This window comes from Gossypium hirsutum, chromosome D06 (genome assembly GCF_007990345.1).
Source record: "Gossypium hirsutum isolate 1008001.06 chromosome D06, Gossypium_hirsutum_v2.1, whole genome shotgun sequence".
Taxonomy (NCBI): domain Eukaryota; kingdom Viridiplantae; phylum Streptophyta; class Magnoliopsida; order Malvales; family Malvaceae; genus Gossypium; species Gossypium hirsutum.
This window is the reverse complement of record NC_053442.1, coordinates 4,236,235-4,255,095: the sequence shown is the minus strand read 5'-3', so window position 1 is coordinate 4,255,095 and position 18,861 is coordinate 4,236,235. Positions and strand designations below refer to the sequence as shown.

General features: G+C 31.5%; 1 protein-coding gene across 1 annotated transcript; it reads left to right on the top strand.

The window, feature by feature from the left end:
- Nucleotides 1-15,856: 15,856 nt before the first annotated feature.
- On the top strand, nucleotides 15,857-18,488 carry LOC121218231 (VQ motif-containing protein 9). The gene is made up of 2 exons (XM_041095099.1): nucleotides 15,857-17,063; nucleotides 18,250-18,488. Exon 1 carries the CDS (start codon nucleotides 16,100-16,102, stop codon nucleotides 17,054-17,056), a length of 957 nt encoding a protein of 318 aa, XP_040951033.1. The 5' UTR covers nucleotides 15,857-16,099; the 3' UTR covers nucleotides 17,057-17,063; nucleotides 18,250-18,488.
- The last annotated feature ends 373 nt before the right edge of the window (nucleotides 18,489-18,861 follow it).

Here is an 18,861-nt window from a genome sequence, read left to right as displayed (position 1 = left end):
ACAACCTGAGGTATTTATGTTTCGTTTGTGGTAGACATAAACATAATGATTATTGGGAGTACATGCTAAAAGCTTTCTAGACTTAAATATTGAAAACGTGTACTCCCTTGGTTTAATACAGTTTGACTATCTGAAGAGCTTGGAAATTGAGGAGAAAATTAACAAAATTAGGTGGTGCCAGTCATCTAATGGTGCTCTTTTTCTTTTGTCGACAAATGACAGAACAATCAAGTTATGGAAGGTAGGTAAAGGCATATTTTCTATTCCGGATTTTACAGTTATGAAATTATACACAAATTATTATTGTGATAACTCCACTATTTTTTCCCAAGGAATATCAATATTCCAAAAGCAGCAACATAGCAAATCTACAAATTTAACCTTGTCATCATGTTGGGTATTTCTAATGTCATTTCAAACTTGTAAAGGTACAAGAGAAGAAAGTCAAAAAAGCATGTAACATGAACGTGGACTCAACCAAAGCCATGGGAAATGGTCCTATTGTTGGTTCAAGTATATCAACAAGCTCCAAACAATACATTGCAAATGGAGGATGCACAAGCAATGACTTCTCATTCCCAACTGGGGGTTTCCCATCTTTGCATTTGCCTGTGGTAGTTGTTGTGAATCCAAAATGCTTATTTGTTAAGATACTTTGGAATCAATTACTTTTTTTGTCATTTTTCCATGGTTTAGGCAGTGTTTGATATGCCAATACTTTTATTATATGGTTTACTGATCTAACATGTAATGCTTCTGTCACAATTGTAGTCTTAACATTTTAGCCGTCGAAAATTACTTTGAATTTTTGTTATAAGAATATTGATTATTAAGAAATTTATTAAATTATATATTTTAATTAAAATATATTTAATAATAATTATGTTAAATTATATTTTATAGTATCATATATTATGATTTTAGTAAATTTATATAAGAATATTGATTATTAAGAATTTTATTAAATTATATATTTTAATTAAAAAATATTTAATAATAATTATGTTAATTTATATTTTATAGTATCATATATTATGATTTCAGTAAATACATATAAGAATATTGATTATTAAGAATTTTATTAAATTATATATTTTAATTATAATATATTTAATAATAATTATGTTAATTTATATTTTATAGTATCATATATTATGATTTCAGTAAATTCATATAAGAATATTGATTATTAAGAATTTTATTAAATTATATATTTTAATTATAATATATTTAATAATAATTATGTTTAAATATGATTAAATTATTTATTACTGATATTAATAATCTTATTAAAATTTAAATAACAATTAAAATAATCATTTACCAAAACAAATTTATGCTAAGGGTATTTTAGTCATTTTAGTTTTTTCCATTATGCTATTATACCTCTATTCCATTCAACCAAACACAAGAATACTATTACGTCTCTATTCCATTACATTCAACCAAACAATTGATTTGCTATTACACCTCTATTCCATTACACCTCTATTCCATTACGCCTCTATTCCAATACAGCGAACCAAACGTGTTCTAATTGTTGGCTAGGACAACAATAATGCATTAAAACTAACATGTAGTTTATTGATGATAAAGAGTTGTCATTGATATGGAGTGTCAAAATCAATGCATGAATATGTATGTTAGAGAACAACATATTGGACTGACCCATTCTGAGTATGTTTCTTGGATTATTATGTAATTGTCACAACATTACTCATAGTGATTAATATGTATATGATCCTCAGACTTGAGATCATCATTATCCCAACATCGTGAGTTGTATATTTTGATACAGTCAAACGTATACCGTAATTGGTTGTCCTATAAAGGCTGATGTTGGATATACCACGATCTATGTAGAGGGATATGGTTGATCGATATAGGATAAGTCTCTCCTACATAATAGGAGTGATATCTTAGGCCACTTGATTAAGTGAGACTAGAAATGCATGGTCATGCTAAAATAAGTTGATATAAGATGTCATACTTATTTGTATGTCATAGTCTACTCAAGATATCAAGGAACATGGGATGGACTATGCAAGTGTGAATATTCCATGACTTGTGTCCAACACAGAAATAAATGACTTAAGGATTAATGCATGAAAGGTTAATCGCAAAAAGGTTATGTCAAATCATGATTTCTTGTAACTTAGGTAGCAATGATGCATTGCTAGATGCCACTCATTGTTTGTAACATTAGAATCGTTCTAGTATTACTGCTAACGTTACAAGAACCTACAAGGTCACACCTTATGGTTGAAATTAACGGAATAAAACATAGTTGGTATTGTGTTTGGTTGTCAAATGAATTAAATTAATTGTAGAATTAATTTAATTGGGTAATCAAATATCAAACATATTATATGTACAAGGTTGTTGTACACATAATGAAAACATAATTCTATTAATATATGAATTTGGTTCGTATATAAATTTAAATAAATATAGTTTACCGAAATCATTATTATAATTAATGTAATTATAATTTTTGATTTAAAACATTGTTATATTTATTTAATTTCAATTATGATTATTATGTCCGCATAAATATTTAATGAATTATAATTCATTATATATATACCAATTGTAAGAGGGTTAAAAAAGTGTGTTTTAAAAAACCCTAAAAATTAGAAAATTCCGTTTTTCTTTGCTTAAAAAAAAGGTCTAGCAGCCGTCAACCAAAGTCTTCTCAAAAATAGTTTTGGGGATTTCTTCTGTTTATTGTCAACTGGGTGGATTACGTAGAGGCCGGAGTCATCAAAGGTTGCGGCTTGGTTCGGTAGTAGATCAGAATACTCGTTGACGAAGCGTCACTGTCTACTCAGTTTAAAGATTCGGTAATTTCGAAACCTTTATTTCACCCTAATTCGTTCCTTGCACATGGATCCATAGTTAAGATCGCCAGATGAATTAATTTTTGCTGCGCCGTGGGGGTGCCGATGTTTCAACAACTTAAAAACTTAGACTCCACGGAGTCTCATACTTGAAAAGAACCCTAGCGGGGGTATCCCATGCTTGTGCGCATATATCTTCGTACAGTCCAATTAAACCTCCGCAAAGCCAAATAACATACATATGCATTCCTCATAACCTCCAACTAATCCTCCCCAAAGCTAGTTAACATGAGGCACAAAGTGCACAACATGACATCTCCTTAATCATTCATCCATCATAACATCTCTCCATACTCCGCTTATTATTCATTTTATCAAAATAACACGTATCCAATATTCAACAATATAACGTACTTAATAGTATTTTACCCAGAAACAACTTATCAATACAACAAGCTTATGCTTACACCGAGACATGCATTTACACACCAACTTAACATGCAACAACATTACAATAGAAATCTCATCAAAACCATTCATCAATACTATGAATCAAGCTTACAATAAACATGCACCTTATCTTTTAACATACACCCGTGATTGTGCTCACTTTCTCAGGATAAGATAACCCTTCCTCATAAATATAACACACAACATGAACTTCAAAGTATAAAGCATGTAAGACAAAAACTGAAGATTTGAGTTCAGGGACTCACCGACAAACACCTTAAGGAAGCATCACCTACTAGCTTGACTTTCCCTTTGACATTTGGTCCCTCTCCGTCTTCGCCGACTAAACAGTAAAAACCATATAGGACCAACGGCGAGACATTTACGAGTAAGACAATCAAACTCTAACAACATGCAGAGTAAATTATTTACTTATCAAGCTGATTTTTACTTACAATTCATAATCAACCTTTAGTGAAATGTCCGCAATTCATTTCTTTCTTTCAAATCAAAAGACACAGAAAAGTATATAAACATTACCAATCCTTTATAGGATTAAATTACCAATGGTTAACAAACAATAATTATGAATTTCATCCTACAAAATAAAGACTTAAGAGCTGAACTTTATATTTGGTATGGTGTAACAAAATGTGTTGAGTTTTTGAAGAAAACAACAAACTAGTTAAGTAGCACTGTCCAATTTTTATTTGCTTTTGCAAAGGTGAAAAAATATAGAAGCTGTCATGGGAAACATCCTAATTAAAAGAACAAAACCACAAAAACTCTCAACTCATAAGATTTGATTAAGGGCAAAACCTAAACTTGAAGATTTATAACATTCACACTAAATAAATTAATCTACTTTCAATATAATTATATACTTAAATTCACTACTAATTATAAATGTTGGTTGTCAACACTATCTTAATAAAAATTCAAATTTCTGTGGTTAATATTATTATAATAATAAAGTTGGTTCATCCCCATGAAGACAGGTTCATTTTTAAAATGATAGTCAAAATATTGGGGGTTTGTTTTTAGTAATAATTGAAGTTAGAGATATAAAAATTTTAATTTAACCTTTTAAAAATTATAAATATATAAATTATTGAAATAATAAAATTATATTTTTACTATAGTAAAAATACTCCATCGCTGTGTAAAAACTTCTCATTTCTTCTTACCTTGGACAGCAAAAGCATGAAAAAAGACACAATTTCTCACCATTGGAATTAAAAGATGGAGAATTGAAGGGAAAAGATTAGTTGAGAATGGAAGGGGTTAGCTCTATTTCCTAGTAAGTACTCTTTTTGAATTTTATCTCACCATATAATTTTTTAAAATTATAAATACGAGGACTGAACCACATCACTCAGAAGTATTGATCTAATTTTTATCATATATAAACTATGATGTCATAAGACATATACATAGAAATTTATGGCTTTTTTTAAAAAATAACCCAAATAAATTAATTATTTATGAAAACTTAAAATCATGTACGAAAATGATCCGTTTTGAGCAATGAACCTCGATGTCACCGTTGTCATTGGCAACACCGGACTGATGTGTGATTATATAAAACGTTCAAGGACTTGATGAAGTAATTACCCCTTTTAGATCGGATAAAAGAAGGGTGGTGCCATCACTATTGGCGGCACAATCATGTTTCATCAAGTCCCTGAACATTTTATATAATCACACTTCAGTCTGGTGCTGCCAATGACAACAGTGGCACCCAAAAAATTATTTTTTTAAAACCAGCCAATGATTGGCCCATTATGAAGGGTAGTGCCGCCAATGACAACAGCGATACCGAAATTCACTTTCAAAATGTGTCATATTTTTTTACATGATTTTGCAAGTGGGTCATTTTCGTAAATAACTAATTTATTTAGGTTATTTTTGAAAAAATTAAAATTTATTGAATAAGTGCATTTTAATATGTGATTGTTATAATTAGACCTTTTCATGGGCCGAGTTACTTGCCCAACGTTGAAGGCTCGCCTAAATTTTGGAAGGGTTTTGACAAAAACAGTATGCCCGAAAAATGGGCTTGGGCAAAAATACTAGGTCCGCTTAAAATATGGGCCGTGTTCAGGCTTGAATATTCAAGGCCCAATCTTGGCCCAACCCGTTTTTAAGTCTATAATACTTTATATTATGTTATTTTTATATATTATGTAATTTAGAACACATTAAAAAAATAAACCTATATTAAATATATAATACTACTCTAATGTAAAAATGATTTTACCAAAAAAAATAATGTTAAGATGACTATATAAAAAATTCAATAAATAAAAAATATATAAAATTATTAAATATTAAAATAATATAATATAAATATTTAAAAAAATAAAAATATATGGGCGGACTTAAAATAGGCTTAAGTTAGTCTTTTACAAATATGAGTAGGTTTGAGCAAAATTTTAATATCATATTTCGGACTATGCCGAATTTAGACAAATATAAAATATGTTAATATCATATTTAGTCTCGAGAATCACCTTTAATTATAATCCATGTGATGCCACCGATAACTTGTTTCTCACTAACCATATTAGAGTTAAGGTGAATTTAGTTATTAGGTATATGCGTTTTTTAAGATAAATTATCTAATTAGTCCTTTAACTTTTAAAACACTTTTATTTTAGTCACTTAAATTAAAAATATTTACAATTTAATCACTATTTTTATAATAATTAAACATTTTAATCACCTTTTTTCACTAACCACGTCTTATGTCCACGTAAGCAAAAGCAAATTTTACTCTAAATAGTAAATCCAAAAAAGAGTAATTTTAATTTAGAAAAACCCAAAGGACCAAATAGAATCTAGGTGGCCAGCTGCCACCGCCATCTCCATTGGCTGCTGCTGCAACCGCCGTATCCATAGGCGGAGCAGCCGGGAAAGAGAAAGAAGAGCGAGGTGGCTGTAAAAAAATAGTGCGAGGATTGGAGTCAATGCTAATTCTTCTTTTAGGCGCATGTCCACCGTCCTTTTGTTTCACCACTGATTACTGTCTCTTTTCTGGTAACCATCTAATGACATCTGTGCTGCACACCCAAGTCTCCTTGGATACCTCCACTGACAGCTTTTGCTCCCGCAATAACTTGTCTTGACTCTCACTCTCCTTTGACTCGTTTTTCGGGTCGGTTTCTCGGGTTTCTGGGTATGAAGTTCGGATCTTCCTTGGCTTGTCTCGCATTCTTCTTCCTCCTCCGCTGTCGAACCCTTTTCTTCATCTTCTTCAGCTTCTGCTTGTTGGTGCAGTTCTTCAATGGCAGCTTCATTCTCAAGAACAAATGGAACTTCAGTTGAATTTAGGGTCTGGGTTTTTTCTAAACTAAAATTTTGAAAAAGAATTATTAAAGAATTAGACTTTTTTATCTTTTTATATTATTTTTCCTTTTCTATTATTAACTTTTTCTGGGTAGATAATTTGGTATTTTGAAATTGATTAATTGAAAACATTTAATTTTTTGTTATTAATATGGAAGTACAAAATAAAAATAAAAAAGTTTATAAAACTTTAAATTGAAAGGCTACATGATTGAATATGTGCAAATATAAGTTTGACGATTGATGATGGTTTACCCGGAGGCTAAGAGCTATCTATAAGTAATGAGGGTTAAAGGTGTTCTATGAGTATGAGAGTTGTAAGTGGTCTTCCAAGAGAAAGGAGGAGAGGAGCTCTCTCTTTTTCATGTTTTCTTCTGCGTTGAGATTGAGTGTCTCAAACTAGATCACAAGGAAAGACATATATATAGCCACTAAATCTCGAGAGATAAGCATGGGATGTGTAAAGGTCATGTGTAGATCGTGTATAGTTTATGTGTTCATAGTTATATAATATTTGATAAGGAAAATTATTTTATGTAACGCATATTCATTGTATGATTAATTATTTTAATTTATTTTAAACATGTCATAGAAATTGAATAACATAATATAATTTTTGATAATATGATAGTTAGAGATGTGGTTAATGCGAAAAGAAAATTTATAATCATGATATGTGAAATAGAGCATGCTAGCCATTTATCTCTTCAAAAAGTACTCGTGGTAAAAGAATTAGCCACTATTGTAAATGGTGGATGCTTATTTTTGACCAAAAAAGAATAAGTAAGAAACTTTTACAATCTTTTGTGTTTCTAAGCATATATGAATTTTATCAATTAAATTATTTGAAAAGTGTTTTTTTAAGGGTAACAAGTACACTAGGACTATAAATACAAATCTGAGTAACTATAAGTATCAAATTATTACAAACGGACTGTCCGAGTAACCACCAAGTAGATAATCACAAACAAACTAAGAACTAATACAATCCAGACTAAAGCCAACAAACCGGAACTAACTGAACTAAAACTCCCATGCATGATGGGGCTCATAAACCTCTGTAATAATTACACATGATAGGTCTTGAATCTAAATACTCAATACTTAGAGCCTCCACCTTTACTAAGTGAACTAAGGCCTTATTGGCGAACATTGGTCATTTTTCTTTATACTAAACATCTTGAAAAATTAGTTGAATTGACAAACATCTTGATAAAATTAAAATTTATAAACACGAAAAATAATATGGATTTGAATATTTTTATACCACTAAACTTTTTATTGTATATGATGGTTTTTAAAATTTTAATCCTTGATTTTGTATAAAAAATAGATACCATCAAATTAAATATAAAATTATTTTTAGCTCAACCAACTAATTGAATGGGTCCAAATAAAAAGTTTGACTGAATTAATGTTGGATCTGACTTTCTTTTTTCTGTGAAAAAGACAAAAAAAAATGGAAACAACTTCATTAAAATAAAACTAAATCTTTAAAGGGAAACCTAAAACATTTAAAAATCTTTTCTCTTTGATATCAATTTTTCGAATGATTCAATGTTCTATTCTTGATAAAAAAAAATCTTGAATTGCTAGGATTATCTCGATGCTATCAATTTAAATTATCACACTGTCATAACTCCACTTCAAAAGAAGCGTTAATCTATCTATGATGCCCCACAGCTCGGCCTCAATAATTTAGATATTTTGATCATATTAATATATTTGGTATTATTTATTTTTAGAAGGGAATGATTTTGGTATAATTAATCTGTTATTATCATAAAATATATTAAGATAGATAAAGTCAATGTGGACCCTAAAATATGGGTAGTTGTAAGATAAGCATCAAAAGCGTGGTGGGTTTGGTGCACATCTATTTCTTTCACAGCTAGACCCATCCTGGAGAGCCCACATGGCCCAATAGTGACCCGCGAAGACTATTGTCTACCTCTTCTTTATTATATTAATTACGAATTAATCGGATATTAATTCAATTTATAAAATTATAAAAATATCTTTAAAAATGTTAATTGTTTTAATAAATTCACATGCTTTTTAATCTAAATATAAAAATAATAACGCAGGATACATCCTCTTGAATTTTTTAACTTTATAAGTAAAATTTTAAAAAAATTATGTGCCTTATTTATTTTTTATTTTTTTAGTTTAACAAATTCCATGGCTTATTTATTAAATAGCTGTCCTATAAATAACTACACCTAAAAAAACTAATTTTTCTTACTTTTTAAGTTTTATTAGTGTGATTAGATAGTAAAAGTATCATGGAAGCTCTATATATACTAGGAGTTGAATTACGTTTTGTTCAATCTACCCAAAAAATGGGTAAATTAGTCCTCGTACATTAAATCAAAAAGTAAATTAGTCATTTTTGTTAAAAATTCCATCGATTAAAAACTAATACTGACGTGTAGGGACCAATTTTTAAAAACATAAATGGATGAAAATTTTAACAATAACACCTATTTTTTCTTTGATTTAACGTTCAGGAATTAATTTACTCTTTTTTTCAATAAAAAAGATAAAATGTAATCCTATTCTTATAGCAGGAACTATGATAGATTCTAGTATAAATAATTTAATAAGGGCTTTAAAGATAACATAAAATATGTGACAATACTTGTTAGGCTCAAATAGACAAAGGCATAGGTGACTATGACCAAGTCAAGCTCCCAAATTAGTTCACACGTGAACAACAATAGGATTTAAAGTAATTTGTCCCTATCGAATTCAGGCTCCATCTTTTATCATTTCTTTTGGCATTAATTGCTGTGGTTAAATTATGATCCAAATTTGTTAAGTTTTAATTGAGTTTTTTTATACGATATTAAAGATAGAGGACGGGTAATATTGTATCAATTAAGTTCTTTTGTTAGCTTAGTCTTTAATTTTGGTATTATTAAACAATATCTCAAGAGTTTGATGTTAGTGTACTTAAAGGACATCGATCGAATTTTAGGTGTATGTGTATGGTATATCTATCACATGAACAATTAGAATTAGACGTGTTAAAAAATAGTCATGTTTGAAATTTAATGACACTATCTGTGTTTTGACATGTTAGATCCAAATTGTTCATGCAGTAAGTATAAATGTTTTTAAAATTTAACTCACGTGTTTTAAACATCGAAGTTAGAATTTGATGCTCAATCCGATGACTCAGCTAACAAAAAGACTTGATTGATATAATATTAATATTTTAAAAACTCAATTAACAACATTTTAAAATTTGAGGATCAATTTAAAATGTATTCCCGCAATTAACCTTTTCCTTTGTTTTATAATTTTAGTTTGTAACACTTCTTACCCGTTTCAAACGATCGGTACGGATCGGAGATGCCACCGAAGCATGTATGAGTAAGAAATCTTGGATTATTTAAGAATTGAAAGTTTAAAATATTTTTATAAAACAATTAAAATATCTTTTAGACAAGATTTAAAGTTTTAAAAACAACTTAAAATCATTTACGATTTACTTGTAGTTAATCGAAGGTGATCAGAACTCAAAATGAGCTCCAGAAGGTCAAAATGACTTGAAATGGTGCAATGCTGAAACAAGTGCGATGTCGCAACGAGGAATATTTGACGTCTGACTGAGTTAATGGGGTTGCAACATGAAAAAAGATAAGTCATGACGTCGGGCACCGAGGTCGCAACGTGACTCACTAAGTTTGCCCAAAACACTTAAAAATCACTCCAAAAACACATCCCAAACATCACCATATCATTCCAACATAAATCATGTTATTATAAATCAAAAGTTAAACTCATTTAAGCTTAAAAACTTAGCATGAACACATCTAAAACAAAATATACATATTTGTTTAAGAGAAACGCAAAGAAGGCTCAAGTTAATCATTTAACTTGACAATTGCTTGAGTAATCTAAGTCTTTGTATACATGCTAATAATCCAATACAAATGGTATTTAAACATTTGAATTTCAACCTTGGAAGCACGATGGATCATGCGATACTCCCAAGCCAACACTAGGACTTCTAGGTAAGTCCAACCTACGCTTGAGCTTAAATAGCCAAGGATGAACTTACATATCTTAATTCTTATTAGTGTTGAGCCCATCCTATGGATTTCATGTTAGTTTCATTCAAGCCACATTTTAGTATTATTCGTTATTTCATTTTGATTTACCAAAATGTAAGGGCTCAACTTACACATTAACAATTTGTTAACTAATTCATTTAATGAAAATATCTATTCAAGACTCTTAAGTAGAGTCCATAGTATCTTGACATGTTCTTTCACATTTCCCAATTATAGTCGTTAATCTTTAAGTTATTCATATACATAATTTTCATTTCTTTGAATTATAACATGCTTAAATCATCAATTTCTTTAATACTGTTTAAAGTAAGTTCTCTAGGCCATACACTATTAAAGTTCATTATCATGTGAAATTCTCTTTTGCTTACATATTCATCATATACCTTATTTTAATCTCTTTTAGTTACAAGACATTTAGTTCATGAAATTAACTCTAGCTTTTAGGCATATATACTAATGTTTAAAGTTGATTAACAACATTTAACTTATTTACTCTTTTGCTTAAATTCTCTTTTGATTTTATCAATTTACTCTTGCTTTTAGCCATATATAAGAATAAAAAGGTCTGGTGTGCCTCTCTTTGCAAAATTTTGAGAGATGCAGACCCTATAAAGCTTTCAGGGAAAGAAAGAAAGTAATATAAAGAGGAGTTGCTTCAAACCTATGATCGAGTCTTCATCACCACTGCTAGTGCCAAAGGACATGCCTTCCTCACCAAGAACAACATCATAGAGGAGCAAAACATTGATGAAAGAATTTTTGGTGATCATACCATTAACTCAATCTTGGAAAAAAATGATTTGTTAATATTTGCTTAGTTTGTCAAACCCTATGTTTAGCATATAGTACTTAAGTTCTACACCAACTTGTTGCAAAGTATAAATGACCCCACCAGCAAGTTACATCACGTGGTTTATGTGTGAGGAAGATGTACAGGTTTAGCTCTGCACATATTAAACACTTGTTAACCACATTTGTACCAAGGATGTGGAGTTTGGGAATCAGAGGGCACTATTATTGCTCAAATCACAAATGGAATCCATCTTACCTAGCCTATTGGTTCTAAACTACACTCATCTACCTTAGAACCAACATACATTGCCTTATATGCCATAGCCACGAGGAATTGGCTTCTCAACAACTAGAGGCACAATATGACAAAGAAGATGGCCACCCTATTGAGGAAGGTGGGAGTTAGGATCCAGTTTGATATTAGAGATTTAATATTCACTAAGATATGTAGACATACTGAGAAGGTAAACAATAAGCTCAGTTTCCCTTATTTATCTCTTATATTTCAAATATTATACTTGCAAAATGACAAGATTGTCAAGGCCACTGAGAAGTATGAGAAGATGCCTCCTGAGCTGAAGTTCTCCCACAAGTGGTTAGAAGGCAAACATGCTCCCCTGAACCTTAGAAATGTGCAAGAAGTAGCACCTACTGAAGAGATAACATTGCCTAAAATTGTTGGCACAAATACAGACACAATTCATGGTTCCTCAAACACATCAACTATTGTTGATTAGAGGCTCCTCAAGTTACTTTCTGATGAGATTGATGTCAATGAGAGGCGGATCAAGGATCTCAAAGCTCACATCAACAAGCTATTGGCCAAAACGCTAGATAGTTTGGTTAAGCAGTTTCGATGATCCCTCAGAAATCCTTGAACAAATAGGGGGATTAATTATGATGTGATGGTGATGGTAGTAGCAACAATAACCACAAACTTAGGGTTCTAATTCTCGATAATTTTCTATGATAATTCTTTGCCCCAATGTTCACTCAATCTAATAATATTGTAATCCTAACCTTGTATGTTTGGATCATGTTAACAAGCTTGTTCTTAATGCTTGCCTTAATGAAGATGAGAGTGCTTGATTAAAGGGGATTACTTAGGGGAAGAGTATGTAATTGTGATGATTTTATTTTCCCTATATATGTTTTGTTCAAATATTGCCAAAAAAGGAGATTATTGACATATTTAGAGGCAAGTTTGCTTCTGTGGCTGAAACAGTGGCCACAATTTAAATAATTGTTTCATTGCCCAACTTGCATGTTTTAAAGAGTTAGCAGATTTTAGTACAAAAGCATTGTGCTATTTATTTTAAAGATATTTGGACATGTAAAGCTCATAACTTGAAGACCAATTGAGTTGAAATTGAAGACTTGAAGATTGGTTTCTTACAACCCAAGGAAGATTACTTGTTGAATAAGGAAAGTTACTTTCCATGTTTTGAAGGCATTGGTTTAAAACAAAACTCATATGGAAGTAGTATCTTGTACTGATTTTTAGTCATCTTTATGGAGAAGTGATTATATTGTAATTCTTATGTAAACAAAACTCAAGTAGTATATAAACTTAAGTTTTGCTTAGGTTAAGAGCACCTGAGAGTTTTGAGAGTTTGGTAGAGCACAAATTTGTTCAAGTTAGGAACTTCTGCACACACATAATCAAGAGAGTCTTTTGAGTTGCAAAACTAACTTTCTAGGGAGAAGCTTGGTGGAAGAGTGATGTAGCCTTTGTATAACAATAAGGCCGCTAAATTGGTGAGTGTTAGATCAGTGTTAGAACTTAAATCATTGGTTGTACTACGAGAAAGATAGTGGATCATTGCTTTGGGCAACGCCCTGTAGACGTAGATTGAGATCGATATGCGTAAACAATCTTTTTTATATTTATAGGTGGTACTCTTTTCTTTTGATCTTTTTATAAAATCAATTAAAAAACTCAAATATAATGATATTTGAACCTATGACACCAACATCAACAAAACCTCCATTTTACCACTTAAACCGAAATTTTGTTTTGATTTTGATATAATTTATAGTACTTTTACACTAAAAACTTTTTCACCCACATCGTTATATCTCTACTAACTTTAAACCCCCAACTGAGTTGATGTCACGAGCTAACCTGACACAAACTTGGTTGAGGAAATGCTTACAATATTTTATTATATACAAAATAAGTTATAACATTTTAACGTACTAAAAAAATGACAATACGAGTTGCAAAGTAATTGAAGTAATTTTTAAGATGTATTTACCTATTTAAATTTATTTTTATCACAATTTAAATTATTTTATTTTATTTTATTCTATTATTAATTTCAAGTTATATATTTTATTATTTATTAGATATTATTTACATGACATTCTAGATAGAAACTAAATATATTTTAAAAAAAGGAGTAGAAAAGGACTGTTCAGGCTTGAGGAGGAATGGGCGAACAAAGTTAAACAAGTGGTCAAAGACTCTAAAAGCAAAAACAATAGGACATGACATGTGAATTTAATACTACCATATATTATTATATTTATAGGTTTAATGTTCTTTGTCTTTAGTTTGCGGTGATTAAGGCCCACACTTGTCTCACATTCGGACATAACTCTATGTTGCTTTCTGGTATCGCATTTCATTTGAATTTTAATAATGATAAATCCTATTTTTGTAACAATCTAGGTTCCGATCCTATCTATTTTTTTTCTTTACATAATATCTAAAATTACTCATAATCCCTCTCCAACTCATAAATAAGAGGATAATACGCTTCAACGCACTTGAACCATGTCTTTCTGTATTGATAACAATACTTATATCAATTGAACTAAAACTCAATTTAATAGCATTTTTTAGCCTTGATACACGTCCATTGTTTTTCTTATGTATTATAGGATAGTAGTTAAATTTTAGTTTTAGTCCCTCTATTATATTCAAATTTTGAGGTGGATTGGGATGAGATTAGAAAAGCCAGTTTAAGATTAAGTGTAAATTTTTTGAATAAAAAATCGAGTTTTACCTCGTCATTTGTCATCCATTCTAGTGAAGGACAGCTTAAATGTAGTGTTGTTAGAATCAGTTTAATTATGTTGATGTTGATTTGAACAAATAAATTGAATTCACCTCAAATCGAACCATTCAAAACTAGTAAAAATTGAAAATTGAGGAAAAACAATAGTTGAACTTCATATCAACAATCAGACCGATTGAAATGAGAATTGACGGTGTAATCGATCCCACGATTCGATTCTTAAAACCTTAGTTTAAATGCATAGCTAACAAGTTAGAAGAGGGGGACTTGGAACAGTAACACCTTTAATCAAAAACAAATGAATGAGCAAAAGGGTATGGTGTTATGGGCCAGTCTTTGCCTCTCTAAAGTGTCCCACATTATATTAATAATTGTTTCAGATTCTCTGTCTCCCTTTTACCACAAGTTGTGCTAACGGGCAATGCATTTCTGCTTGTGGTTTTAGTCCTTTTCTTGACTCAAATAGTTACTTAAAAATCCCTCACACTTTGCACCACTCTTCAAATCCATGCAATTTTCTGTCAATTTCACCCATTCCCATTTTACCATCCAAGTTTGGTTCATTTTCTCCTAAACCAAAGCTCGGTCCCGAGTTACTCGATCTAATATTATCGTATTTATTGTGATTGCGGACCCAAATTTTGAATTCCAGTTACTTTGAATAAGAGAAAGAAAGGAAAATCTTACACTGAAAAATGTGAAAGATTGATCTGATTGTGTGGGCAGAGGATGTTGAAAAACCCCTTTTTGCAGCTTTGTTTTTGGGGGTCTTAAAGCACAAATGAAGTACCAAATATAAAGAAATAAGGCCAATTTGGATTTGAAAAATTACGGTCGTCCGTTTCAAATTCTATCTTAAACGGAACTTTGACCAGATTCCGTAAATTCCAAGACCAAAGAGAAAGAAAAGTAAGGGCAATTATTTTCCTTGGTTGGAAAAATCAGCACTCCATTAATTACACAATTTAAGGAGCCCAATAAAATTCAATTGCTCCTCTCTTTCCAACCAAGTTTGCAATTTCCCCATGTTTGAAAAACAAGAAATCTTTTTTCGACTCATAAATAAGATATAATATATTTTAGTGCGCTCGAACTCACTTCCTCTCATATTAACAATAATACTCATATCAATCGAGCTAGATTTAATTGACAGTTTCTTAAATTTTAAAATATTTTGATTAAATTCTTGAATCGCATATCAATCAACTTAAAACGCACGCAAATTTGAGGTATAAAAGATGCAATTAACCCTTAAAAAAGGGGAAGGCAGTGAATAAGCAGGGGAATGGCACTGTGGCATAGATAAAGACATAATATTCTTTTCTTCACTTAAAAATGGTTAGGGGTGAAAGTCTTTTAGACCCATCATTCCTATCATCTTTTATGGTTCCATAAATAAATGAAAGAAACCTCCATTATCTCCCTCTTCATCTCTTTGCCTTTGTCCCTACTCGCCGACCCTTAAACCCCCCATTTGTGTCTGCAAAATCTCACTTATTGTTTTGCTTACATATACAAATCGTTTGTTAGATCCATTGACAGATAGAGAAAAAAGGGTTTAAAAATGGATAAAAGCTGTCAATCTTCTGGTGAATCCTCCATTACTAGCAATAGCTCCACTGCTAACAATAGAGATCATTACCTTAAACACCTTAACAAGCTTTCCCATAAGATATCTAAACCCTCTTCTTCCACCACCGCCGCCGCCGTCGCTGCCTCCGCCGCTGGTCCGCTCATCAGGAAGTCTTCTTTTGAACTGACCCAGAATCTTACACAGGCTCAGCTTCCGCTTCCGCCTCCGCCACCGCCGCCTCCGAATCCTAGCCAAAGTGGTCTCCAGGCTCAACAACACCAGCCACCTGTTTATAACATCAACAAAAACGACTTCAGGGATGTGGTGCAGAAGCTTACCGGTTCACCGGCTCACGAGCGCTTTTCTACTCCGCAGCCAATCCACCAACCCAAACCACATAGCTCTCGGCTTCAAAGGATCCGACCTCCTCCTTTGCCGCATGTTAGTAATCGTCCTTCTCCCATGATGAATATGAACCCTTCCGGTTGCTCTCAATCTAACCCTCCCGTCGGTGGCCCTACTGTTAATAGCTTCATGAATCAAAGGCCACCTGCTACCGCCCCTCTTTCACCACTCCCACCACTCCCGACTGTACTCGCGGCGGCCGAATCCCCTGTCTCTGCCTATATGCGTTGCCTACAAAACTCCTTATCCACCTCTGTTGATCCTAACCCAAAACAATTCACTGGGTTCCCACCATTAGCCCCACTCGTTTCACCCCGTTGGAACAACTTGACCGCCTCGCAACAACAACAACAACCTCCGCCGCCGCCGCCGCAGCAACAGCCACAGGTATCATCACCACTACCATTCGGCTGCTTGAATTCCCCACGTTCACCCTATGCTTTACTTTCCCCAAGCTTGCTATTTTCTCCAAATTCGGGTCAACTAGGATTCCCTCTTTCACCAACAGTGCCCGTGCCCATCCCAAAATGGCGAAGTCTTTGATAATTTGGTAAGTTCTTCAAAAGAAAAAAAAATTATATATATAAGGTTTTAGTCTTTTTGTACATGGATAGGGTTGATGGATAATTTTATTCAATTACCAGTGGTTGGATAAAGAAACAAAAAGAAAATCTTACCGTGGTCAGTTAGAATTAGAAGCTTGTTTCTGGGTTCTTTTTTTTTTTTTCCTTTAATCTTTGTCATGTAAAACAGATACTTTAAAACTATGTTCATCTGCCTATATTTGGTGCTGTTTATGCTTTTTTTTCTGCTAATCTTCTTTTAGCCCATAGTGGAATAGTATATGAAGTATAGAATCCTGTTGGCCAATAATTGGATTAGCTCTTTGTTCCTGTTTTAGTCATCCTATGTGGATTTATCCATAGATTTGAAGTAATTTATATAAGTTTTGCTTAGGAGTTGTAAGGATAGGAAAATTGGATATGGATATGTGCTCGAGTATGACTATTGTATAGAAGCTATGTATTTAAAATTAAAGTTAATCCTTTTTGCCCAAACTCAGAGTCGGATTGCATTTTGCTATTCTACTAAAGAAAGGGCAAATTAGTTCTTGAATATTAGATTAAAACTTCATCTAATTCTATGGTTAAAAATAAGAGGTTTTTACATTATTATGAGGTACACGTGACATGTCACGTGTCATTCAAACATTTGCTATAGATACGCAAAACATGACTAGACTACTTGTAGTGAATATCAATGGTATCAAGTTGACTAGGTTTTGGTTTAATGGCAAATAAAAGACTTTGGGAATTTTAAGGGCTCAATTTTAAATCCAATCATGTGTGAGTTTGATCGAGATTTTTTTTATGGTTGAGTTTAGATGGACAGTGTGTTTACCTGCCGTTAGTATAAAAATGGCGGTGGCGGTGAAAGTAGAAACTGTAGTAATATCGTAGCTTGAGACAAAAAAGTAGCTAAACACACCGTACCGTGCGCACTTGCCCATCTAAACTCACCCTTAATTTTCGGTTTAATGCTTATAATAATTGGTTTTGAGTATGCTGCTGATATAGTTGTAAGTTGGTTTCTAGGTTTACATGTTAGTGATTGCATGTATATGATTTGGAATCTTTATAGAAGTTGTATTTCATTTAATCAAATTGGCAGGGAAAGAAAAGAAGCTGATTTAACTTTTGACTGTGTTTTTCTAATAATATATATTTATAACATAGTGGAGAGGGAAAGGAAGCTAAAAGACACTAAAATTGTTGACTTTGAATATGAATGCTATTGGATTTGGAGAGCAAATGTGTTTCCTGTGAGGATGAAGACTTTTCTTGAAGTTGAGGCAAAATGGCTAATTTTAGTGCTTGGAAAAGCTTTTACAAAAAACTTGGTTGGTAGAAAAAGGTTGAATTATGCTATAAATTTTTGTAGTTTCCTCAAATTTTAAATTTAGTTAATATATTTTTATTTTTAAGAATTTAATTTATTTATTTTTTAATTTTTAATATTTAAATTTAATTGATAATATGTTTATTTTTTAAAATTTATTGGTGTTATATTTGAAAGGAAAAATTTTGATACGGTAATAAATTTGAATTTAATAAAAGAATTTTAACAGTATTAATAATTGGACTTGTATTTTTATATTAAAAATTTTGAGGATTAATTTCTAAAAACATGAAGATCATTTAGAGCATATTTTATATTATAATTAGGAAGTGCATTGAAAATTTATGGGAAGAGCTTTCATATTGTATGGGAAATAACCACCTATTTCACTAGGGTAAAATGGAAAAATTACTTTTATCTTCAATATTTTATTGTTTTAATTAAAAATA